We start from the raw sequence: 24,720 nt of genomic DNA on the forward strand, positions 1-24,720 counted from the left end.
CAATATCAGTTGGAATAAATTATAAAAAACTTGGGATAAATTAAAAAAATTATTGTTAACCCTACATCCAAAATAGTCGCAACTCAAAAAAAAAAAAGTTCTTTTAGTCAAGTATGCAAAATAAATTGTTTAAAAATATCTCATATACTAAAAAAATTATATTTACACCTTTACGGTTTACCCGAATTTGATAAAAAAAAAATGTGTGCTATTTAAAAAAAAGTATAATACGTAATTTTGCTATTGTTCAATTTCGAAACGGCCACCTGTAAAAAGGGTTAAACATCATACAAATAATATGTTACACGCGTATAGCAAATAAGCTTCCTTTCTACTAAATTAACAAGTATTCCATACACAAAATTACTTTGCTACAAGGCGTCTAATTACAAAGACAATTACACAGCTCTTCCTTTACAAATAAACACTAAGGGATTATTATTATTATATGTAGCTCTATTTTCGTAATATATTTTTTTTAGTGTAGATTTATATTTTCGTAAGTAGATACATAATAATATTAAAGTCATATCAGCATTTTATCACCATTCACCACAATTTTTTTCTAGCCTTCTTAATTTTTTCAGTAGTGAATCAATCGTGTTTAAACAATTGGATCTCTTCATAAAGTTACAGGTTGAATAAGTACAAGCCAAACATAAAGAATAAAACACAAAAATGGTTGGTTACATTATTTTATTAAAGAGTAATGCAAGCGAAATATAAAGTTGTTCACTTCCTGGGTCTATTCTGATTGTTACGGTTATCCCTGGGGAAGGAACGCTGAGGGGGAGTTCTGATGCGACGATCCTTCTTGGACCTGTTCCTCACCACCTTACTGTGGATAGCGCAAGACACGCAGTAGTGGAGCTTTGCATATAACTTCGGGAGCTGGTAGTTACCTAAAGGAAAACATCAATTCATTTATAAATATACTCATTCATAGAAAATCCTTTAGTTTGGGAGATTTTCAGAGAAAAGGGTAGAAAATAAATCTGTTTATAAAGGTTTGTAATTTGATAAACAAAGGATAGCTAATAAAAACATTAATTTATCGGTAAGGTCAAAAATTCACAATTTTTTTAAAGTCAAAACCTTAGAAACTGAAGTGCCCCATCCCGTGATACAAAAGAACTATTAAATTTTCGGCTATTTATTGATTATTTACAATAAAAGAAGGGCATTTATTTACATGTTTACAGTTGTTTTGATATTTGAATTTGATTATGAATGGATGATTTTACTAGCTATTCTGAGACAAATGAATATAAAAAATGTAATATTCTTATCATTTTGTTTTTTTTATTTTTAAGGAAAAAGAGAAATACTTGAGTTCTTATTATTTACTCAAATATTTAAATTTTCAGACAATTTCCCAAAAGCCGTAAATAGCTTGTGGTGGAAAAATGGAAATCAAGTTGTGGTAAAGTATCTTTATTAATATTTATTATCTCCATACAAATTGCTGTTATTAGCATGTATTTGAGACAATGTATAGACTATTATAACTATGTATCAAATGATTTTAACATCAGAAATTCACTTATGATTGTAATTTCTTATTTAAGGGCATGGCACTGACGCTGACATTTAGAAATTTCACTGCCCTTGCGACAAAATCGACAACGCCCGTGCTTCAAACCAAAAATAAAAATTACACATTTAGTTTGATGTGTTTGCACAGATGTCACTTTTATTTTTAATAAGAATTCAAAAGAGTCTATTTTAGTTGTTGCATGTCCAATGATAAATGTCAAACATAACTAAGGTAACAACTGCATACAAAAAAACTGGATAAATATTTTTCCAAGGCACCGATAAATTCGTTTCTTTTTTACACCAACATTGAACATTGCATTCCCACAATATTGTTTAGTGTATTCATAGTTTATTTATTTTATTTATCGGGGATATCAACAGTAATACATGTAAAAAAAAATATAACAAATAAAATATACAGAGAATAAAACTAATGACAGATATCCACAGAAATACTCGTACAATACATGGTAGCGTGTTTGTGTGAGTGTAAGTGTGTGTTATTGCACTATTATTGCACAAGTGTCAAAAATATATAAAATATTAAGAATTAGAGATAAAATAAGATTTTATTATAGAAACTAAGTATAAGATAAAAAGTGTGTTTTAAAATGCGCATTTTAAATGTTAATTTGTTAAAATCAAACGGATCGATAAGGGGAAAGTTCAAATTATATTCACGAGCTAAACATATAAGTGGAGAGTTCTGGGCATAGCAAGTTTATCATTTGTTAAAGTCAAAAACATTCCAACTGTTGCGTAGATTCAATCATTCACTCTTTTCACAAAAGTGCTATTATCTCAGTTTCACTTTTCTATGGCTGGCTGCTTTCTGCATAACTACGTTCAGTTTTCTTTGGTGAATTTTGTAACATAAATAATATATACATAATATTAATATCTATAGTAAAAAGTAATATATCGTCTATGCAAGTTCAATATTACGGATGAACCATTTGTCAAAATGTTCCAAGGACAAAAAACCTTGCAATTTCGAAGAAAAAAGATAAAAAATAAATTTAAATGCAGTTTTGTGTGGCTGATTTATATTAGAAAATCTATTTTTACTATCGTATGCGTCTATATGAAGTTAACTGTGGCCGTTACGTATGGCGTATCTGCTGACTTTCTTCCACGCTAATCGAGTACATCTCATTAGGCGTATTGGATTTAGTGTCTTCTTTAGTAGGGAAAATTCCTTTGCAGAACTGACTTTGATCGAAATCAAGCAGTCTATTGGTCAGTTCCGAAATTCAAATATACCAATCGATGAGGCTTGAAAACGCCAGAAAGCGCTATTTTGATTTTGTTTGTCTAATACGCGGTATTGAACTTACATAGACGGTAGTCATCACCACATTAATTATGGATGTATGAAACAAGCGTATTTAATTATTCTATTTGAAAGCCAACAGACAATTATTATTAAGTCAATGAGATACATAAAAAGGGCCTTTATGCCACTTAAAAATTACGTTTTGAAATATAACACTTTGGATACTTTTTAACGGGCATTACTTGTCCCAATATCTTTCGCTAAATAAATCGATGAAACCCCTTAAATGTAATAACAATACATATTAAAATAACAATGTTAAGCCACAGAACGTTACTCGAAAGAAGAAATTCACTTTTTTAACTTGCAATAAAATATTCAAGCCGGTATATTAAAGACTAGTAAATGGACTGGTTTTGGAATTTGAGAACTTACTATCGATGGAAGCCTCCATGATATCCCTGACGGCGGCAGCTTCTACGATGTTCCTGATGACAAACTTCTTGATGGCTTTGTCTTTAGGCACGCACCGGGCGCAGTTTGTGCACCGGACGGGTTCGACATGACCACGACCGTTCTTGGATCGTCCAGCGTTTCGTCGCTTGCAAGTCTAAAAATGAACGAGAAAATCATTTTAAATGTGAAGCTGGGCTAAGAGAGAAAAAATCTTTATTCTCTTCTCAAAATTGAATCGAAGATATAGGTTTTGGGGTTATAGCCACATGGCAGCTTTGACAGCATCTTTGGGTGCGCATTTATTATTATTTGCACCGTCAAAATCACAAGAATCAATTAGGGTAGTAATAAATTATGACTTTCGATTTTTAATATAACACTAAATACACTATTAACTTCATAAAACATATTTAAAATACAGTAACAAGAAAAATACACACCATTTTGCGTGACCAAAAATTCTAGAGAACGGAAATAGACTTGTCAAGTTTTGTAGTTAAAATTTGTTCACTAGGCGGCGCCAGATGTTTTCCGCCGAATAATTTGTCTATGGTACGTCACGCACACGTAAGATAAAACAGTTCTCTGTACTCAATTAATAAATTTGGTTCCACACATTATGGTGCATCTCTTTCTAATATTTGTGATAACAGCCATTTGACAAGGACGGCAATATTCCGTGTGATGTTTGGTTGCATATGCAAAATCAAGATTTATATATGGGTTCCCCAGTCTATTTGAAATTGTCTTCCAGATTCCAGTAAATATAATTATTTTTATTGAAAGATGTTTTCGTGTTCTTCGTTCCTTTATCAGTGCTTAAAATCTCAGTAAACTTCCGCGCATTTGTCAGTTTTTCGCCGTAAATCTGTTTTCGAAACATCCCCAAATCGCCTAGTGTAGTTAACAAATTATATTTTCAAGTGATCTATACCCACCCATATTGCGATGGCATCAATTTGTGCGAATAAATGTTCGTAGTGCGCATTTACAAGTGATGATATCAGTTTCTCGGTAAATAAAGTGAAATGTCACAACATGGCTACCCGGAAAGATTGTCTGGCAGGTCCAAAGCACTGCAAGAGGATGGTTTATGTCAGCCAACAATCGAGGTGCTGGTGGAATCCCTCACGGGATCGGCATTCCAAATGACAGTTTCACCTCATGACACTATCTACGTCATCAAAACCAAGATCTTCAGAGTAGAAGGTATGATGTAATAACATGACTGTTAAGGGGAATGGAATTCGGTTTGTTTTGCACTACTTTGTTGATGGTGACATTACATGGTCTTTTTAGGGATACCGATGTCGCAGCAGCATTTATTGTACAATTTCAAAGAATTGGAAGATTCCGCTAGTTTGAGTGATTACTCCATCAAGGACGGGTGCACTCTGAAGCTGGTTCTGTCAATAAGAGGCGGGCCCATCTCTACTAGAAGACTTCCATTACCCTCTGTAGATGATATTCAGTGGAGGGACATTCGAGACTTTGTGGAGAATAATAGGTTTGCTCTAAATTTTACACAGACTCGTTGCATCGAGGTATGATTGCCTATTATTTACTTTTTAATATATTCCGCGACATTCCATTCTACTTACGATTTCCTACTTATGTTAATAAGAAATCACTGGTAGTTGCTAAATGTCAACCATGTGAATTGATAATCTTGTGCTTTTTACATCCCAACCTACATCGGATGCAATATAATTACATTATTAAATTGTTATGAAAATAAAACTTTGTTATCAGTGTTACACAATTTTATTATTTCACAAGAACACTACTACAGTTTCGGGAGAGCGCTTCTCCCATCGACGGGTGATATAAAACTAATAGTACATACAGAATATTGTTCACGGCTTCATTATCGAATCTATACAAAAACAAACAAATTAATCAGTGATGGAACCTGAAGTAGGGTGGTTATTCCACTTATCTAAGGTGTTAGCATATATCAGTGGCGAACTATGATTTTATTTACCGGTAAGCTATAAAAAAAAAAAGATTTATTTGTACCTTTATAGTAGGTACATAATATGATGTAAGTTATATGTTAACTATAAATCACTATTTTTTCTGTGGTTCTGTGTGATAAAACAACGCCCATCTATGAAATCAACCCAAACGACGTAACTTCGTGATATATTAAATTGTGTAAGTAGCTATATTATCCATTAATTTAACACATAACTTGTATAAAAGTTTGTAAAAAATAGCACAATGAATTCAGTCAGTATAAGGTAATCTCATAACGATTGAAATGTCAACATTGTCAACTGACCCATTTATTATTATTATTTATTTATTTAATATAATCATACAATGCATATACATTATACTCCCAGGAGTTATTAGAACTCATTCCGGGACTGAGGAAAATATAACAATTTTATAAAGTACATGATATAAAGAGTTACAAGAGACATCGCATTTCTGGCTAATCTTAAACCAGTTCATACAAATAGAAATTTGAAGATCAACCAGATCAGATTAATTTCAATAGAGATATGCCAGTTTAAAGTGTAACAATTATACAATTAAAAATATACATCCTAACTACAAACAAACATCTTACCTTAAAAGAAAAATCTAACAATTATAAAAAAAGTACATCATTTAAAGATCAACCAGAAATGGACCAGTTTAATGTATAACAATTATAACAAAATACATAATATGATAGACTAATAAATTTATACTACAATATACAATATACATCCTAACCAAAAAGTACATAGTATGAAGAACAAACAAGAAAAATACTATTTTATCCTACAAATATGCAATTATAAAATAAAAAAAACATACATCCTAGCTAAAAAGCATTAAACATCAGATATAGAGAAACCTTAAATAAAACAAACCATTAAAAAGCAAGCAATCAAAAAGAAGGAAAACAAACACAATTTCTTATAAATAGAAACAGTAAAACATCAAATTAATATCCAGTCAAAAATAACCTTTATATTTGTTTTCTATAAAAAGGTTTAGGAAGAAATTCTTAAGGGCCACGCTTTGCACTTTACGAATTTTGTTTTCTTTAATTTTACTTGGTAGCTTGTTATAGAGAGTTCGAGAGATATTCTCCAAAGACTTTTTTCCAAACTTCGTTGAATTAAATTTCGGTATATGTAGATTTCTTGAGCTACGCGTATTGTGGCTATGTATCTCGTTATTAAGGGGGTGTTTTAAATTTGTAAGAGCTGAGAAATTTAAAATGTTTAGTATGGTGCTGGTGATATCATGCATAGGTATGACTTTAAAGGGAAGTATTTTGGTTTGCCTGTATATCTCTTTTACATGTGTATCCCAAGGCAGACCGAAAATACTCCTCAAAGCTCTGTTTTGGAGAACCTGGATCTCTGAGATCAGTTTTTGTGTTGCAAAACCCCAAATACATGATAGATAAATCAAGTGTGAGTGAATCAAGGCATAATAAATTGAAAGTAGAATAGGTTTAGGAAGTAAACCCCTAAGTCTATACAGAACTCCAGTTACAGGTACAATCTTGGATTTTACGTGGTCAAATTGATGGTTCCATGAAAGTTGGGAGTCTATCAATAACCCTAAATATTTAGTGACATGTACTCTTTCAATTTGATTCGTTCCGAGTAAAATGCTGAGATGGATATTTTTTTTATTTCCAAATAGAATATACGAAGTTTTTTTAACATTTAAGCTCAATTTATTAATTCTCAACCAATTCGCAAGGTGAGCGAGATCTCTTTGCATTGCATTCTCCAGTTCCTCAATCGTAGGGCAGTTATAGAAGATGATAGTGTCATCAGCATATAATTGAAGCGTACCTTTTATGCCCCAAGTAGTGACATCGTTAATGTAGATTAAGAATAATAGTGGACCAAGAATGGATCCCTGAGGCACACCACATGTTATCATTCCAAATTCACTTGAACACTCTCCAATTTGAACCGAACAGTACCTGTTGGTGAGGTAGCTACGAATTAGTTCAAGAGGAGTACCTACCACTCCCAGGTGTTCAAGTTTATTTAGTAAAATTTCGTGGTCAACAGTGTCGAAAGCTTTTTTTAAATCTATAAAGATACCAGCTGCGAAATTGCCCCTGTCTAGGTTTTTTTGTAAGTTGGAAATAAAATCAATTTAAAAATAAATTTGTTCTAGAAATTAATAATGCCAAAAACGGCCGCGTCAAGCACCGCATGTGTTGAGAGTCATATGTCAAAAGTATCATTTCAAAGAAAAATAGTCCTTAATAAATAATGTTTTAAATACTATTTTCCAAATTGAGAATCTTAAAATAATTTGTGTAATCTGAATGTTTACTCTAGGAGAAAAATCTCACCACTGGGTTTAAGATGTTCAAAATATAGTACACTTATTTGTATGAAGTAATAAGCTAGAGTAATCGGCTAGTTCCTTGGCTCATTGCTGGCGCTGGGCGCACTTTATTAATATTTTTATTTACATTTGGAGAAAAATACAAACGGTGGCAACGATTTATAAGAAATAATTCTACTATATTCGCCCCTGGCATATATATGAATAGTTGTCTAAAGTACGGATATGGAAACATGATCACTGAGGAAAATAATGTTTAATGGAATTAAGTCATTAAAATCAAGAACGCAAGTAGATGTTACAATAATTAAACTAAGATTTGGTATGTGGGAAGACATCCACTAGACTAAGAGGGTGTTAATAGATGCGGGTCCATGTCTACCATAACCACCCTACTTCAGGTTACATTGCTGATCAATTTTTACGTTTTCGTATAGATTCGGTAATGAAACTGTGAAAAATATAATGTATGTACTATTAGTTTTATATCACCCGTCGGTGGGAGGAGTGCTCTCCAGAAACTAGTAACGTCTTGTAAAATAATAAAATTGTGTAACACTGATAACAATGTTTTATTTTCATAATAATATATAACGAAATGTTATGAAGTGAATGCCAATTCAATTAATAATGACATATTCATTTCATTTAACCATCTAAGTTCCTCTATTTGTTATAATAATTTATAAATACATGTTCGCATTAATTATTATCAAAACATCTCAAATTCTTTCAAAAATGTTTTTCAAGGTTATTAAAGTACTATAGACATAGTATCGTGGTTCTATGTATATAATATGCATAAGCAGGGACTTTGTAATGCTATTGTTGGAATTGTTTGTGATTGAGAATAATTAATACATTCACTCTATTCCCAGGCACAGTACTGTTCTAAAACAAAAATAGAACATAAAATACACATGAATTGTTTTTAAATTGTGGGTGTTAGGCTACACCAAACGTGCAATATATAAGTATGCTAGTTACAAAAAGTTCCTGGCTGATTTTAAATCAACAAATTGGAATATTTTGTTATTGTTTTTTTTTTGTATTCATTATATCGATAGAATTTCATAATAAAAACAACTTATCTCTTGTGCAAGGATAATTTTAATATCTTCAATTTTTCATCCTGTAAAATAAAAATCCCCATTCCACTTTATTACTGTATCAATGTCTTTGTATTTTTTTTTAAAAATGTGTTCTATAATTCCACTTGTCCGCGCGTTATGTAGCTGCGAGACTTTTAGTGATATCAACTTGCCTACATTTTATCTAAATTAAATTAACTTAAAATTATTTCTAACTGAAGTTTCAACTGTAAACAGGGTCTAGATTTTCAACCGCCAATGCGCTCTGTAGCTGCAGGACATGTAATCTAGATTCTATGCGTAAACAATTACTTATTAATTAAAAACTCTTCTTATCATTTTTTGTTTGTACAGTGTAAATGGAGGCTAGATTTCTAAATATCCATGCGCTCTGTAGCTGCTAGACATGTTGTAATCTAGCTCCTATAAAATTATTCAAAATGAATGAACTAGGATCCCAACCACCTGTGCACTCTGCAGCAGCAATACGTGTTGGGATGTTTATTGTACAGCACCCTTGGGTAAATTTTAACAAAAATTGCGCTTTGTGAAAACAAAGTTTATTCCAGAGAGGATAGAACGCCATATCACTCTGTCTTTGCATACAGACCTTGCTTCCTCTTCATTCATACATCTTCTCTTGCATGCTCGCCGATAATTCCGACATTCGACATGTTTATCTTTAAGTATTGGTTGGATTTGCTCGTGCCAGGTCTTTCTCTATCTTCCTCGTTTTCTGCATCCATCAACATTCGCATTGTAAATCCTTTTAGACATTCTTTCACTGTCCATTCGCTCTACATGTTCAAAGTAACGCAGCACTCCGATTTTGTCGATAATGCTGGTCTCAGCCTTACATAATGCACAGATCTCGACATCTGTGCCATTTTACCACACATTCGCCTGAGAGATCGCATTTTGACAGAATTCAGCCTACTTTCATCATTGTTTTTACAAATACATACTTCGCTCCCATATATAAGGGTCAGCACCAGAACTCCACTGAACTGCTGGTTTTGCCTCCTGCGACAAAAACACTTGTTTCCCAAGGTAGATTTAAGTGCACAACTCACACAAATTCTTCTACCTGATTCAGATTGTTATCTCCATTCACACTGATCTTACATTTAGTTTTACTTTCATCAGACAGGCGCCGTGGTGCAGTTGGTTAGACGGCCAACTGTAAAATTGGCCTCGCGGGTTCGATTCCCTCCAGTATCTCTCAACTGATCTGGATGTTGTGGTGTATTTTCATAACCTCCTTCCATATCCCCTTCTTTCCACCTGCTGACAAGCCTCTAAAATAGAGGCTCAGCGGGTTATTTATTTTAAAATAAAATAATAATAATCCCTTTTATAAACCATTACTTTCAATGACATATTAATACATGAACATGCCCTATAAAGTAAAATATTTCAAAAGTGACATGAAAACGTATCCATAGTTACTATGTTTTTTTGTTTATACCGGGGATGCATTGAACGATCATGCATATGGTACCATAAATTGGAGGATACTCATTTTTGGTAAATAAAAAAGTATGTATTTCAACGTTAACAATCAACATTTGTTTTTGTTGGATCCCAATCAGATTCTTTCCTTAAATTCCTTATAATTTCTTTTCACTAAATTTCAAGGAATACAAAAATAATATTGAGTCACGTTTATTATATTTTAAAAACGTATTCCTATCAGTGCACCCCTCTAACTGAGAAGAGCTTCGCAATTGCGCCGCTAGGCGAAGTTTGACGTTTTCAAAAAATAATATTTTAATTTGAATGTTATTTGTTTTAAACTTTGATAATCACAATCACAATATATTTTACAATGTTTATCCGAAACATGGCACAAGCAGGCATTTTGGTTTCGATTCTAAACGTCTTGCCCGGCTAGCGGTCGAAGAACGACTAAAAACGCATTGGGCATGACTGAGCATTAGGGCCTAAGTTAAGTGTCATAATAATCATTTTGAGAGCTTGGGGCATGTCTATATGTATTAATATGCCAATGATTACTTTAAATTTATCAACATTCATTACAAAATCGCTTTTCTAGCATGAGATTAATCTGAATTATTTTTATCTACTACCTGAAAATATTTTTTTTAATTTATCCAATTAGTTTAATCAACGATATTTTGAGTTTATCCATGTTTTTAGACAAACTGGATTTTAACCCCTAGGAAGTAAAAAATTATAGTTCTCTGTGTGAAATAGAACCAAAACTCTGAATGCAAATTTTTAACTCGTGCTGAAATCCTGAAGAAGGATACCGTGTGGAGATATGTCCGCCTTGTATCGTAGTGGTCGGCGCATTTGCTTACCATGCTTGAGATCCCGACTCGACTCACAGGGTCGATGTAAAATATTTGTTTCAAGGGTGGTTCTACACTGCAATATCTCACTGTCCCTGGGCTGGAGCTATACACGTAAGACTGATCACCTCGCCTTCCATGTAACAAAAGTGATCCAAATACCTTGCCGTTGAAGTGCCAATGCAGTGCCCTACGGTGGAGTGAAATGAGGGAGTGCTTACTCAAACCACCCAGTGGCAGGTCATAAGCCCTGTAAATGATTACACTTTCTCATATTCTAGTACTTGTCTATAAACATTTGCACTTGGTATATTTATAAATATAACTATTTTTCAAAATATTTCATTATTGTTTCTTCCATTTCCAACTGCATAGCAACAGTAATTTTATTCCAATTAAAATTATTAAATTACTTGACTAATTCTGATAATATTTTGTCAGATAACTACAGGAAGCCACGCTGATTGCTTAAACTTTGTTCATATTTAATTTTGTTGATTTAACATCCCTATACTTGCATTATTTCAACTATTTATCATCATCATTCTCTTGTATGCACCTAATGGTGCATAGGGCACTGCATCAGTACACTAATTTCAGCGTTTTTTTGTTGCATGAAGACAAGATGATCTTGCAAATCCAACCTGAAACCAAAAGGTGGAATATATATTAAAACCTGATTTAAATCTGGAAGTTGTAAAAAATATATATTACTGATATTTCACGTTGATCCTCTCAGGAATCGTACCTAGGACCTCAAGCGCGGTTAGGGAACGCGCAAACCAATACACAACGAGGCAGACTTATCTCCGCTCGATTTACTTTTTACCCGATAGTAATCATCGAATCAAATTAGTTATTTTTGGGTTACGGTCCGGTCCTATTTCACACACAGAACTGAAATCTTCATTGAAAACGGAAATAGTTAGTACACAAATTAAACATAATGTCCGCATTTAATTTAACTTATTTGGATCTACAGGGATGAAGCTTTGGAGTGGCTGCCCCCAGGGTGTAAGGTGCTGGTCTTCAGGGACGGAGACAACGTGAACCTGGTCAAGGTCATTGAGGACGATGATGATGACCATTACTCCACCCTCAGCGACTACACTTTCTCTGGTTAGTATTTTTATTTACGTCTGTTTTTTTTTTTACCCTTTATATATGACAGTAGTAAATATTTATGACACATTTTATAAAGGCCGTTTTCTTTGTTAATATTTGTCTAAAATGAATTTTATGTACGCATTAAAATATCTATGTAGGCTAACTTTTTGTGTGGCCATTTGCGTGTATGACTTTGCTGTGTTTTGACTTGTTTGAACTGACCTCTTGGATATTTATTGTTGTTAATAGATTACTAATAAATAACAAAAACATTTTATTTATACACAATCGAACTTGATTATTACGAGGAAGATGGGATCGACTGAATTAGCTTTTTATAAGCATTACTCGTTATACTAGAGAAAGGTATTTTTTTTTAATACAATCGCTATTGCATATTGTCACTAAGTAAACAAATAAATATACATATAATTCATACTGATTATTAAACAAAAAAACTGTTAAGAAAAATTATAATGAATGCTTACAATTACAAACATACTAGTTTATACATTTTAGTCTTGTTAGTAGACATGTTTATAATTCAGGGGTTAGTTTTTCACTGATCAGACATCACTCACTTGTAATGTTTATCATGCATTTATGCAACATTGAAAAAATTGAAACAACATTGTAAAAAAACCCTGAAACAAGGGTAACATTCATAAACAGCAACTGAAGTTGTAAATTATTGTAATGTGTTGCCGAGCCGGTACTTACTGAATTTACAAAGCTTGGATTTTTTACACGCAATTTCAACCATATGTTTGATACTTTTTTAATGTTGTCGGTGTAAACACCAATTAGGTACTTATACACTTCTATAGTGTCATAAATGTAATCCCAGTAGCATTGGTCCTAAGTTAGCTGACACCGAAGGGAAGTTTGGATTTTATTACTTAGGTTCTTATTTCAAAAATTATATTTTGAAACCATTTAAGAGTTTTTGCTTGATTGTTGACAATATTTTTGTTCGGTATGTCCGAGAAGTAGCTTGTGATAATAGTGAATAAATGTATGGAGAAAGCCGTGAACTAAAATGTCAACTAATGTTTCCTCATTACATCCGAGATCTCGCTATTTCTGTGATCGTTCTAACCAAGTTTGACTGTAGTTTTAAATATAAAGTTTATTTTAGATGAATCTTAACCAAGAAAAGGACCTTTATATGAAGTGGCATAAATATTTCCCAAAGAGTTTAAATTATTATTCTTGACTAACAATATTTTGAGTCCTAAAAGGATTTCATCAAGGTTGATAAAAAATAAATATAGATATAGGATTTTGTTGGTTGTTAAAGCTCCTACCCCAGTTAATAGTTGGAGGTGACAATACACAAAGTTGATGTTCTATGCGTATTTATTACATGTTGTATAAGATACAGAACTTGGTTATGAAGCGCAAGATTAACGGAAGCTGTGAAGCCGTTCTTTGTATTCACATTATTGAGATTCCTTTTGATTTCCACTTTGGATTTATTATCATTATTTATTATATGTAGAACTGTATACAAAACTTAATTGATTAAGGCCCGGTTGTTTGATCATTAGTAGTACCTAATAGTTAAAAATCTAAAGTAATTGTTACAATTTTAAATATGGAATATTTTTGGATGAAAAAAAATAAAATAAATCTAAATTTTAACTATTACTTTTAATATTCAACTATTACTAATGATCAAACAACCTGCACTTTAACCCATTGAGAGAGAATAACCTGTCTGACTGGTAGTGTGTAACCCAATCCAAATGCATAAACTACGAGTCACACTCTTTTAGCAACTTTATTCATTTGTGATAATAAAATTGAAAACACATTTATCCCAAGTATTGGTTTCATCATAAAGTTTGTTATTTAAAATTAATAAAAATAAAAAGTTTGTTTTATAATTTTTTTATTTTTTTTCGTTTCTTTTATTTTTATTGTTCTATACTTCGAAAATAGTAATAAAAAAGTTTTTTGTGTCTTTCTCTTATAAATACTAAAATATTTCATGTAGACATTTGTTTTTTAGTACTATCTTAATGGGTTAAGAGTTCTCCATACTAGGATAACCTGTTCTAAGAAGAACTGAACAGTGCTCTTTTTTTTTTTGTTCAAATGTTTTTTTTCTTCTATGCTAATTTGCTTCAGCCAGATTTTGACTATGTACTTTGATAGATTACAATAATTATTAAACATAGTGTACTTAAATTCTATTCAGATTAGCTGGTATGCATTTGTGTATTTTGTCTGTTTAACATACGACTACCTATGCTGTAGATTCACCAACTGATAATAGTAAATACATTCTCAAATAAAATTAGCTTAAATCAGACTACCTCATTTTATAATAATTAATAACAAGCAGGCAACAGTCGGCTATCGCTGACTATTTTATGCTAGGAAATTCGGCCTCGATTTATCGGCCCTGCAGGCCTCAGATGATCGGCTCTTCGGGCCTCATTTGAATTATTAGAATCTTGGACAGTGAAATTTCACCCTTTTGAGCCTCACAAAGTATTTTTTGATCGCGCATCGCACCACTCTCTACCACAACTTTGTTCTCATTTTCTAATGAATAAGTAAAGTCTGTGTTTTTTAACGTGAGCTCCCATGTGTTTAGACAAAATGACCGAAATTCACGTGATCGAATAGGGTCCAGTTTTTCAATCGAAACTATTAATATCTCTCGCGCTCCTTTTTAAAAAACTTTAATATTGAACATTTTCTAATAAATAATATGTAAAAGAAAAAATACAATGCGTAATTTATAGACAATTTAATATACCAGACCAAAACAGAGATTTGATAAATCCTTATGGGTGAGTCAATAATGAAGGGATATTATTGTGACGTCAGCTTCGTGGTGTAGTGGTCAGCGTGCTTGTCTACCGTGCATGAGGTCTCGGTTTCGATTTCCGACATAGTTGAAATGTAACATTTATTTAAAATATGTTTTTACACTAGAATATTTCAAAGTCTCTGGACTGACACATGAAGCGTAAGACTGACCATCTTACCTTCATGCAATAAAATTGATCGAGATGCGCTCCGATTGGTGTACCAATGCAGTGCCCTATACACTATTAGTTGCAGAAATGAAATCATTATGATGGTTATTGTGATTAGTCAGTGTCCGGGCGAATTTAATCAGATTTTTCATAAAGAAGCTACATTTAGCGAACTGTTTGTTAATTTGTCCGTACATAAGCAACATAAAATAACAAGTCTAATACAACATCATCACTCTGCTTCTGCTGAGGACAAAATACTTATTTTTAATGAAAACCTTTACCGATAAAACCTATCAGTATATATTCATCACTCTTTTTGACACGACTTTGTCTTGTTAGATGACTGCATGCTCGACTGTCATTAAAAACAGTAATTAGCATAAAATGCAAAAGTATAGTAAGTACTTTAAGCTTCATAAAAATATTTTTATTTCCCTTTCTGCTTAGTTATCAAAATATAAAAATAATATGAAAATATTCAATAATTTTAAATGCCGGTATATTTTTTCTTGATATGTCAAAGATGCTGCGTTCTACATTAAATTTAGGGTAATAAAATAACTGGTGGTTAACCATATTCTGTAAAGGGAAAATAGTATTCTTTTCAAAAAGAAAGTCTCTAAATAATATTTAAATGTTCAAGATATAAAATAAAATGATTTTTTTATATGGAGAAATTAAAGTTGCTGTAAACGGCTAGTTCCTTATTTTACTAGGAATGAGCTAGACACGCTTAATCAATACTTGTATTTATTTTTCGAGTGAAATACAATCGCTAGCGATGATGTTTTTTGTTTTTCCATAAATACTGTAATATTTTATCATTATTAAACTAGCACCTAAAGCGTAAGACCGATCGCCTTACTTTATAGTAAATAGTTGCGATTAGCTGCATTTATTTTATCTTACAGCGCCTTATGTTCCATCAGGTGCGGATAAGGCTTTGAAGATGTTTTTTTTTAAATACGTTCAAAATCAAGAGTTGGTCACTGATTTTTAATTTTAAATGTATATGTAGAAAAGATGCATGAATACACAAAAAAAAATAACTAAGCGGTATAGCGTTCTATCCTCCCTGCCTACTCTTTTGTAGAAACATTATGATGACAATATCCTTAATTAGTTGTCTGAGCCTTATTTTGTAATTGTAGGTATTAAACTAAATATTGATATTTTTTTCATAAACAAAAATGTCGGTATGCGGTATTACACAACAATAGGAAAAAATAATGTTCATGAATTATTTGCAAATTTCAGTTTTTATAATTTAATTTATTTCCAGTCATTCGAATAATTTTTATTTCAATATTACGCACTTAGCTAAAACTATAAAACTGAAACATCAGTTACAGGTATTCATTTTACAGAGTGTCTTGACCAATATGGCCGACATCTAGCATCCACTGAGCTCGTGATGTGCACGTGGGCGGAGGCGGGGGCCCAGTCTCGTTGAACAGATAGTAGTTTGGGTTAAAAACACAAATATTTATTCAAAAAAATAAATGAAAAAAGAATAATCTGTCACTCAAAATAACGGCTCAAAAACCACATTAAATATCCCGGCAGCCTCCGTGGTGAAGTGGTTAAGACGCTTGACTATTGCATGGAAGGTTCCGGGTTCGATTCCTGGTGAGAACACAAAAATTAATTGTGATTAAAACTACATATTCTGCCTGTCTGTTGTTATTTTTTTAATTTACCACAAACCAAATACTCACGTGGTGAATTGTAGGCCATCTAGCGGCCGATCTGTGAAATGTTAAAATATATAAGCTAAGATTTTTGTTATTATTTTTTTTTTTATTAATTGAAAAAAAAACTGTTTTACAAAGATTTATATAAATATTTTATCAGCCATTTGAAACATGTATATTTTTTTTAAATTACACTTATTTGGATCCGATCGGGCGTCTAGGCGTCTCATAAATACAATATTTTTGTCGTCCTCGTTGACTGGAACACTGAACTCGGTGGTGGGGTGAGGTCTGGGGTCGGGGGTCTGCGGCTGAGTTTGCCCACGTAGACCGGACGTCCAGCGGGCTAAATGGGCCCATACAGAGAGGACAGTCGCAATCAATGTTTGAGATTGGCAATTAGCAAAAATTGACAAATCTGCTTTCCTTCCATACTTTTACTCTTATTTGCTTTTTATATATCTTGATATTTTTTTCATTATGTATTTTTTGTATTATTTAATTTAGTACTCAATCTTATTTGGCATATTATTTATTACTCCTATTTCTTACTACAGTGTAGCGTGAGTTTCTAGAAAACATATCTCAATTATCATTTCAATTATGTTTTTATATTTATATTATTTTTCTATCGATTTCAATGATACTATTTTACTTTTTTTTCTGGATTGTTATTATATTGCATCACATGTCATTATATTTGAATCTGATAAATTTTACTATGTATTTTGTATTGTTATTTATTATGGCTTGACACGGACACAGCCTAAAAAGCCTTAATAAGTTCACTTATATTTTAAAGAGTGTAATTTTTAATGAATAAATAAAAATAAAGTTTATATTTGAAGCACTAACTTTGTGGTTATTCATTATAATAAAATAAATAAAACAACTTTGTTTTTAACCACTAATTTTTATTTTTCACTGACCGGTTTCAAAGCAAACAAGCTTCTTCGTCAAGGTTTACGTAACTAAAAGTAAACCTTGACAAAGAAGCTTGTTTGCTTTGAAACCGGTCGGTGAAAAATAAAAATTAGTGGTTAAATTATTTATTTTATTATAATAAATAAATCAATCATTTCTAGAGTAATAAAATATAGATACCTTGTGACTCAATTTTTTTAAATGTAAGTTTAGTAATGCCAATAACAAACGTAAAATAGATAGCTTTGCTTTTGGTAATACAAATATTTTTTGTGATTTTGATTACAGACGAAACAGCTGTCACTATGTGCAAGATGATTGATCTCCGATGTAAAATGGAGAAACTTTCCATGAAGCGTAACAAGAAAAAGCAAAGTCCAAAGGGCAAAGGTATTTTAAAATCATCTAACTGATTATTGTTTAAGAGAGAGGTAATTATTCTTATGCTGATATAGAGTCAATGTTAAATATTTCTAGTCTACAAAAACGTAGAACTAATATTGACTCCATATATATGTTCCGCACACTAAATAGTATAATGGATGTTCCATCATTACTGGGACAAGTAAAATTCAATATTCCGACTCGTAGGTTGAGAAACAATGAAGTACTGTTCATCGATCAGCATAGAACAAACTATGGCCTTAATTCTCCAATGACCCGTCTTTGTCGTATTGTTAACTCAAGACAAGATCTGGACTTTTTTTGTTTAAGTTTTCAACAATTTAAACGAGCACTAAATAAATAGTCCAGATCTTGTCTCGATGTCCCTTATGTTTGTCAATGCTTATTTTCTTTTTTTTTTAAATGTTTTAAAATATTATTTTATTGTAATATTTAAACCCTATAAATTGTATATATGGACAATATCCGTTAATAAATAAATATTGATGTTTCCTCGTCTAATTTCATGTTGTGTATTTCTCGTTCCAGCAGATCGTAAGGACGCTCCAGCCTCATTGAAAAAAACTTCAAGCGAGGAAAATCTATCGAGAACTATCAATGGCTTGTTCGACGAGACTCCAAACTTCACTAAATACAGATACAATAAACTTTTCTCCCAGCGCTCCAGCGATGACAACCTCTCTTGTTACGGTTCCATATTCAATGTCGATGGAAACTGCAGTAGATTAAATGGTAAAAATTTGTTCAATGACAAATTTGGATTGTGGCCGCCTATCGGAAGCTTTTCGGAAATAGCCAATAATGAAAGTTGTTCCGGAAGAACATGGAGAACGTCCAATACTAACTGCTTCGGGAGAGAATCATCCGGTTCTTTCTTAACCAAAGGCAAAAGTGACGGGTCCTCGGAGAGTTTTAAAGACTCCATTTTGGCCGGGACAATCAATAGTGTCTCCTCATACAGTAGCAGTAGTAGCAAGAGGGAGGATCTAGATCCTTTTTGCGAACCGAGCACTAGTAAAAAATGCTTCCTAGGAGAATGTGACAGCAGTGTAGATCTTCTTGATTCCGAAGTGATGAAAAGAACTAACTCGTCAAAACACAACCCTAAAGTTGTCAGCTCCAATATTGGTAAGCTTTAAATTCCTCAAATTAATATAGTAGTATAATACCTATATAGACTTAAGTTTGGAGTTAAATTTTGTAATGGTTTCTAGGATCCTCTGGTCCCGGTGGAGTGGTACTCGAGACAACTCCGGCCCCCGCCCTTCCACTGCCCCTCCTGTCGCACTCTCCCAATGCAGGTAAATATATATCTACTCTTGATTCCTTAATTCCGTGAATTTCAACTCTTCCTCTGGGTGTCATTGTTTTATCTTATGTCTCGTAGGTGGAAATTACCATGGGGATTACAGAATGAGTAGCGGAGGATCCGACCAGTACTACTACCAGGCGGGACCATCCACGCACCTCAAGAGAGTGGTCAGGAAGGTAGTGTTCGGTTCGAACTCTCACCTGAACAATGCACCCGAGGTGCGCAGCCGCAGGGAAGTCCCGGCCGGACCTTCCTCGTCCCTGGGAAGTGAGCCACTACTAAATAATCTAGTTGATGTCAAAGAAGAAAGGACACCTAAAAAGAACACAACCCTTAGTCACTCCATTTCGAATCTTTTCTTTAATACGCAAAGTTATTCGAAAGTAAATATCCCTCAAGTAGAAGGAACCTGGAGCGCGGAGTTGGACAAAGCTGAGAGCACTAAATACAAAAGGCCCACCGTGAAACCTGGCAATATGGTCTTCTCCAGCAGCACATCCGACTTATTAGGCCTGAAAAGGAATAAAATATTACCTTCGCTCAGTCGGCATCGCAACTGCGAACGCTTAGATGTTAGCGACGAATGTTTAGATAAAATTGATATATTAAAGCATGAAAATTTACACTTTCAACCGGGCGATGACACCAGTTTGGAAGATGTCTCTTACGGAATAAATAGTGGAAAATTAACAAATTTAGATGGGCCAAGCTCATCTTCCATCGGCTGGACTGATGCTGGGTTTGCTGAAAAAGTGTTTGGGACGGAAAACAGCGCTAACTCGGAAAATCTCTTGCGAGCATCCGGAGAAATTGGACACTTTGGTTTAGATAAATTGAACAAAAGTCATTCGATTCATAATATTCGATTGATGCAGAATGAAGATGTTTCGGAAGAATATAATAACCCGGGCCCTTCCTCCGCCTTTCATTTTGGTTCGTCATCTAGCTCATCACGACGTAACCTTGAAGTTGGAAGCGAGCGTCGCTGTAGGAGAGTTAAGAAAATTCCCAAACTAGATCACAATAACTTGCAAGAACACAAGAATCGTTTGGACGGTGTTTCCCGAAGGCACTTTCTGCTAGGATATGGTAACCAAGGATACGAAGCGGCCATTCAAAAGATGCCTAACAACTGTTGCTTGCGACTAGGTGACAAATCGGACGGTTACTCTGCCGAAGAGAAGTTTACACCCCTTTACGAGCGATGCGACAGAAGACTTCAGGACATCAATCAACTTTCTAAATCTAAATATAACAGTTATGTCTCCAATTTTAAAGAAGACCGTGTAAAGCAAGCAACTAGTGTTAAAGTGATCAATTCCCCTATCGATGTAATCGGTGATATTTCTCAGTTTTGCGATAGTAAGGAGTCGGACACTATCGCCCTTCCCCCCATTCCACAGGGTGAGGGGGACGGGAAAAATGTAGAACCAAAAAAACCCAAGCGTATGCGATGTGCTTTCTGTAAGAAGCGATTGTCAATAGCTTCCATTCACACGTGCCGCTGTGGAGTCATATTCTGCGCTCCTCACCGCTACGCCGAGGTCCACGGCTGTCGGTACGACTACAAAGCCGAGGGTCAGGAGTATCTCCGTAGAGCCAATCCGCTAGTCAGCGCCCCCAAACTTCCTAAAATATAAACTCCGCTTTTAACCTGCCTAATTGGGCCCCAGTAAATACCGAGCTGGTTTATCTGTATATACGATGAAATATATAAGTGTTTACGTGACTTCCTCGCATACGCGGGGGCTCTTAGTCGGGTATCCTGACTTTACTACATTTTGTATAAATCTTTCAGCTTGTATTTGAATTCAGCCTGTTAAATCTAAATTCACTTTGTAAAGTGCCTCAAGCGCTGCCCCCAGTTAGAGGTGGGCAGGCTATGTAAACCCGCAGTAGTCGACGCTTCTCTAGTTTGGGTGAACTGTAAATATAATGGACAAAACTATTCCATTTAGGGGAATAATAATTACGAAAAATGTAAAGCAAATTGTAATAGTGTTTTGGTTTGGTTTTATGTCAATTTATTACTTGTGTTTTAGGTAAAATTACTGTATATTTATGTTTGATGCTGTCATCTATCGAGTTTGTTTCTTATCGAGCGCGAGTTGAAATTATACTCTGCTCGATAAATTTGAGTAATGCGCTACTTGGCGTTGGATCTAGATCCTAGAGGCATGTACGAGTTATATTATTTACTCTAATTTTGTTGCTATGTAAATGTTTAGAACTTACGCTAAATAGTGGTTTGGTGAAATTTAATTCATAATCGAGGGAACTCTATATTAAGTGAATTTATTTCAACTTAATCTCTGCTTTTATCCGCTTTTGGATAGACATTCTTTTTAGAAGCATTTTAAAATTTGCCATCTCCACAAAACAAAGTAAAAGAGTTTTACCAGTTTGTGGATAATTAAAATTACAATTTACCTCCTCTTCTAGAATTAACTTTTATATAATGAAATTAAATACGCAGCATTCTAAATTATCATCTATAACCAATTGGAATCATCACCCGTATTAACATATAGGTGGGAATAACAATTGAAGACTACGTACATATATACAAAAGCTTGCATTATGAATATGATCACATATTCATTGCAATCTCTCACACACCTTAATAAAATGAATACCAACTATGGAACTATAATAATTGCACATCTCATATTCAAATTTTATGGAGGTTTAAATTATACAAGTAAAAAAATATTCCTAACATATAATTTTTCATATGAATTTTATCCCGCAAGTCACTTTATTGCTGCATATTTTGTGATCCAAAATTGGAATAAATGCATCGTTAGATTAATGTCAATATAATGTGGCACACGCACCTTCTTTATTCGGAGTACCGATGCCGTAATGCTTTGTTTCATATTTAAATGTATATCTTTTTGGATTAAGCTACACATTAAATAACTCTTAACACATATTACATTGGTTATTACTCGTGTTGGCACTAATCAGCGTAGTGATAGATCGCCCGAGAGTTACTAATATTGAGAAGTATAAACTTAGGCAAATGGTTTGATTTAATTATATTACTTAGTTATTTGTTTTACTGCATGTAGTGTTTTAAAATACCTATTATATCCAATTGAAACAAAGCCTCCTTATGTCGACTGGCTTATTAAATAATAATATTATACATAGTCACCATTATGTTCTTATAAGTTAAGCAATGTACGTGTGATATTTTTAGTGGTGTAAATTCTGTATTGTTGTCTTGGCCGCTTTACTCGTCTGTCACTAATGTAACATTGAACATGTGTAAAAGATATCAAGAAAAAAATGCAACCTTTTGTTTTAAATAAGCTACTGATTTATGAAATTAACTATACTTCTTGACATCAGATAACCGCAGCTAAGTTGCAATGTTTTAGCTAAATAAAATTTTCAAATCGATATTTAACAGATTAACTAAAAAAAAAACAATTTTTGACAAAATGGAACATAATTTTTTTATTAATTTTAGAAACAAAATATTCTGCCTGGAGTAATCCCACGATTCTGTTACTCGTTCTGTTGTCAATAAAGTTTTGAAACTTTCAAAATAAGAGAGTGATAAATGGAAATATGTACATTTTCATCAAACCTCAAAAAATGCCTAAGCTCGTGTTGATTTTAACCAATCTGAATGCAAGTGATAAAGTGTTTTTTTTCTTTTAGTAGACAATTTGCTGGCAAAACAAGTTCTAGAATATGTGATCCTATATTGTAATCTTGAATATTGCAAAAGGAAACCTTTATTAACTAATATTAACATATTTATTTGTGAGATAGATTATTCAAACATTATATTGTAACCAGCTAAAATTATCAATCGAGATATTCGCCTTACCATTTTGTGTACAAGCACATTACATTTCTAAAAAAAATGCAGTAAAATATTTTCTTGGTAATATAACTTTTACTCGCTTTTGAAAATTACAATGATTTTATTTCTCTTTAAAAATGCAATTGTGTGTCAAATTTATGCCAAGTTCACTAACTGTCCAAGTTTTATTCTTTAAAAAAAGGTAATCAGAAGTGAAAAATTTGCCTTATAAGGACATACTGGAGAATTAACTAAAAAACAATGTCGTTTTTCTAATTCGGTTTTGTCATCCTCTATAACATAAACAAAATTATGTCAATAAGTGTTATGATTATAATTTTCATCCATATAAGATATTAGAGAAAATAAATTAAATCAATAAATTAAAGACGTGAGTGGATAAAAGTGTTATGTGACGAAAACAAAAAGCAGAGATTTCTTTGCCCGTATTCTACTGGGAAGTTAAAATTTATCTTAAATTTTATCTACACAGTAAAATTAAGTTTTCTGTATGACAATTAAAATATGTTTACATTTTTTTTCTAAAATGTTCAATTACAGGTTACCGCCGAAGATACTTTGAATTTTCATACACATTTTCATGCATAAATATCTATATGACAATATGTACAGATGAAGATAGCATTTATAATCGCAGCCCTGGGATTTAAGTGTTTAATGCCAATACAAAGGGGAAATATCAAGTTTTTTTTTTATAATTTTAAATTAATAAGGGTCTTTGACTGTTGAGTAAAAAAAAATAATTCTGTACTTGAAACTGTTAAACTTTGTTCTTGACTGTTTGAATTTAAATAGAACATAGTCAGGAATCTTGATGTCACAATTTTCAAGGCCAAACATGTCGCATTTTTTTGGAGACATATTTTGTAGAACAAGTTTATTTTAAAAGTTATGTATGAAAACATTTTTCCACATTGATGTATTTACATATATTGATTTTGAAAATACAATTAATTTTTCTAAATTTATTTCACATATTTTTATCGGTATTCCGTAGTATGTGATATTTCCCCATTGATAAAATAACACTTTCATTAGTACTCAAAATTGGTTTTCTGCTACTTTTTTTTTTGTGTATGTAGTTAGCTTTATGTGAAAGGGCTGTACATAAAAAATCTTCATTCATGTAAATAAGTACATTTTTAAAGAATTGCGACATAACGCCATCATCCACTCATGTCTTCATTATGTTTTTAACTAAATATGAAATAAAATAACCGAAATTGGTGAAGAGTATAATATAATTTGATTTATTATTCTATCAAATATTGTATTTGTTTTAATAATTAAAATTTATGTTTATATTGAGCATTATTATAGTTTCAACTTTATAGTTAAAAATAATTAAAAAAATATATCTTTCTTCTAACAATCAGTGACTTTTTTACTTCAACCAATTGATTTTTATATTTATGGAAAAAAAATGGGTGAAATAACATTATGA

General features: G+C 32.7%; 2 protein-coding genes across 3 annotated transcripts; one reads left to right on the forward strand and one right to left on the reverse strand.

The window, feature by feature from the left end:
- Positions 1-679: 679 nt before the first annotated feature.
- RpS26 (ribosomal protein S26) lies at positions 680-3,739 on the reverse strand. The gene is made up of 3 exons (XM_088232635.1): positions 3,712-3,739; positions 3,251-3,425; positions 680-902 (listed from the first exon to the last, which is right to left on the reverse strand). The coding sequence occupies exons 1-3, from the start codon at positions 3,712-3,714 to the stop codon at positions 733-735; spliced, it is 348 nt and encodes a 115-aa protein (XP_088088761.1). The 5' UTR covers positions 3,715-3,739; the 3' UTR covers positions 680-732.
- An 86-nt stretch (positions 3,740-3,825) lies between these two features.
- On the forward strand, positions 3,826-22,992 carry LOC148277629 (uncharacterized). Of its 2 annotated transcripts, none has more exons than XM_088232627.1 (7): positions 3,826-4,480; positions 4,571-4,778; positions 11,980-12,116; positions 18,007-18,108; positions 18,652-19,251; positions 19,338-19,424; positions 19,511-22,992. In XM_088232627.1, exons 1-7 carry the CDS (start codon positions 4,300-4,302, stop codon positions 21,073-21,075), a joined length of 2,880 nt encoding a protein of 959 aa, XP_088088753.1. In that variant the 5' UTR covers positions 3,826-4,299; the 3' UTR covers positions 21,076-22,992. The 2 variants fall into 2 exon arrangements, with proteins under 2 accessions (XP_088088753.1, XP_088088754.1); XM_088232628.1 differs by having other exon boundaries at positions 3,908-4,480; positions 18,655-19,251.
- The last annotated feature ends 1,728 nt before the right edge of the window (positions 22,993-24,720 follow it).

This window comes from Micrasema longulum, unplaced genomic scaffold (genome assembly GCF_059751315.1).
Source record: "Micrasema longulum isolate JH-2025_06_02 unplaced genomic scaffold, ASM5975131v1 h1tg001000l, whole genome shotgun sequence".
NCBI lineage: Eukaryota > Metazoa > Arthropoda > Insecta > Trichoptera > Brachycentridae > Micrasema > Micrasema longulum.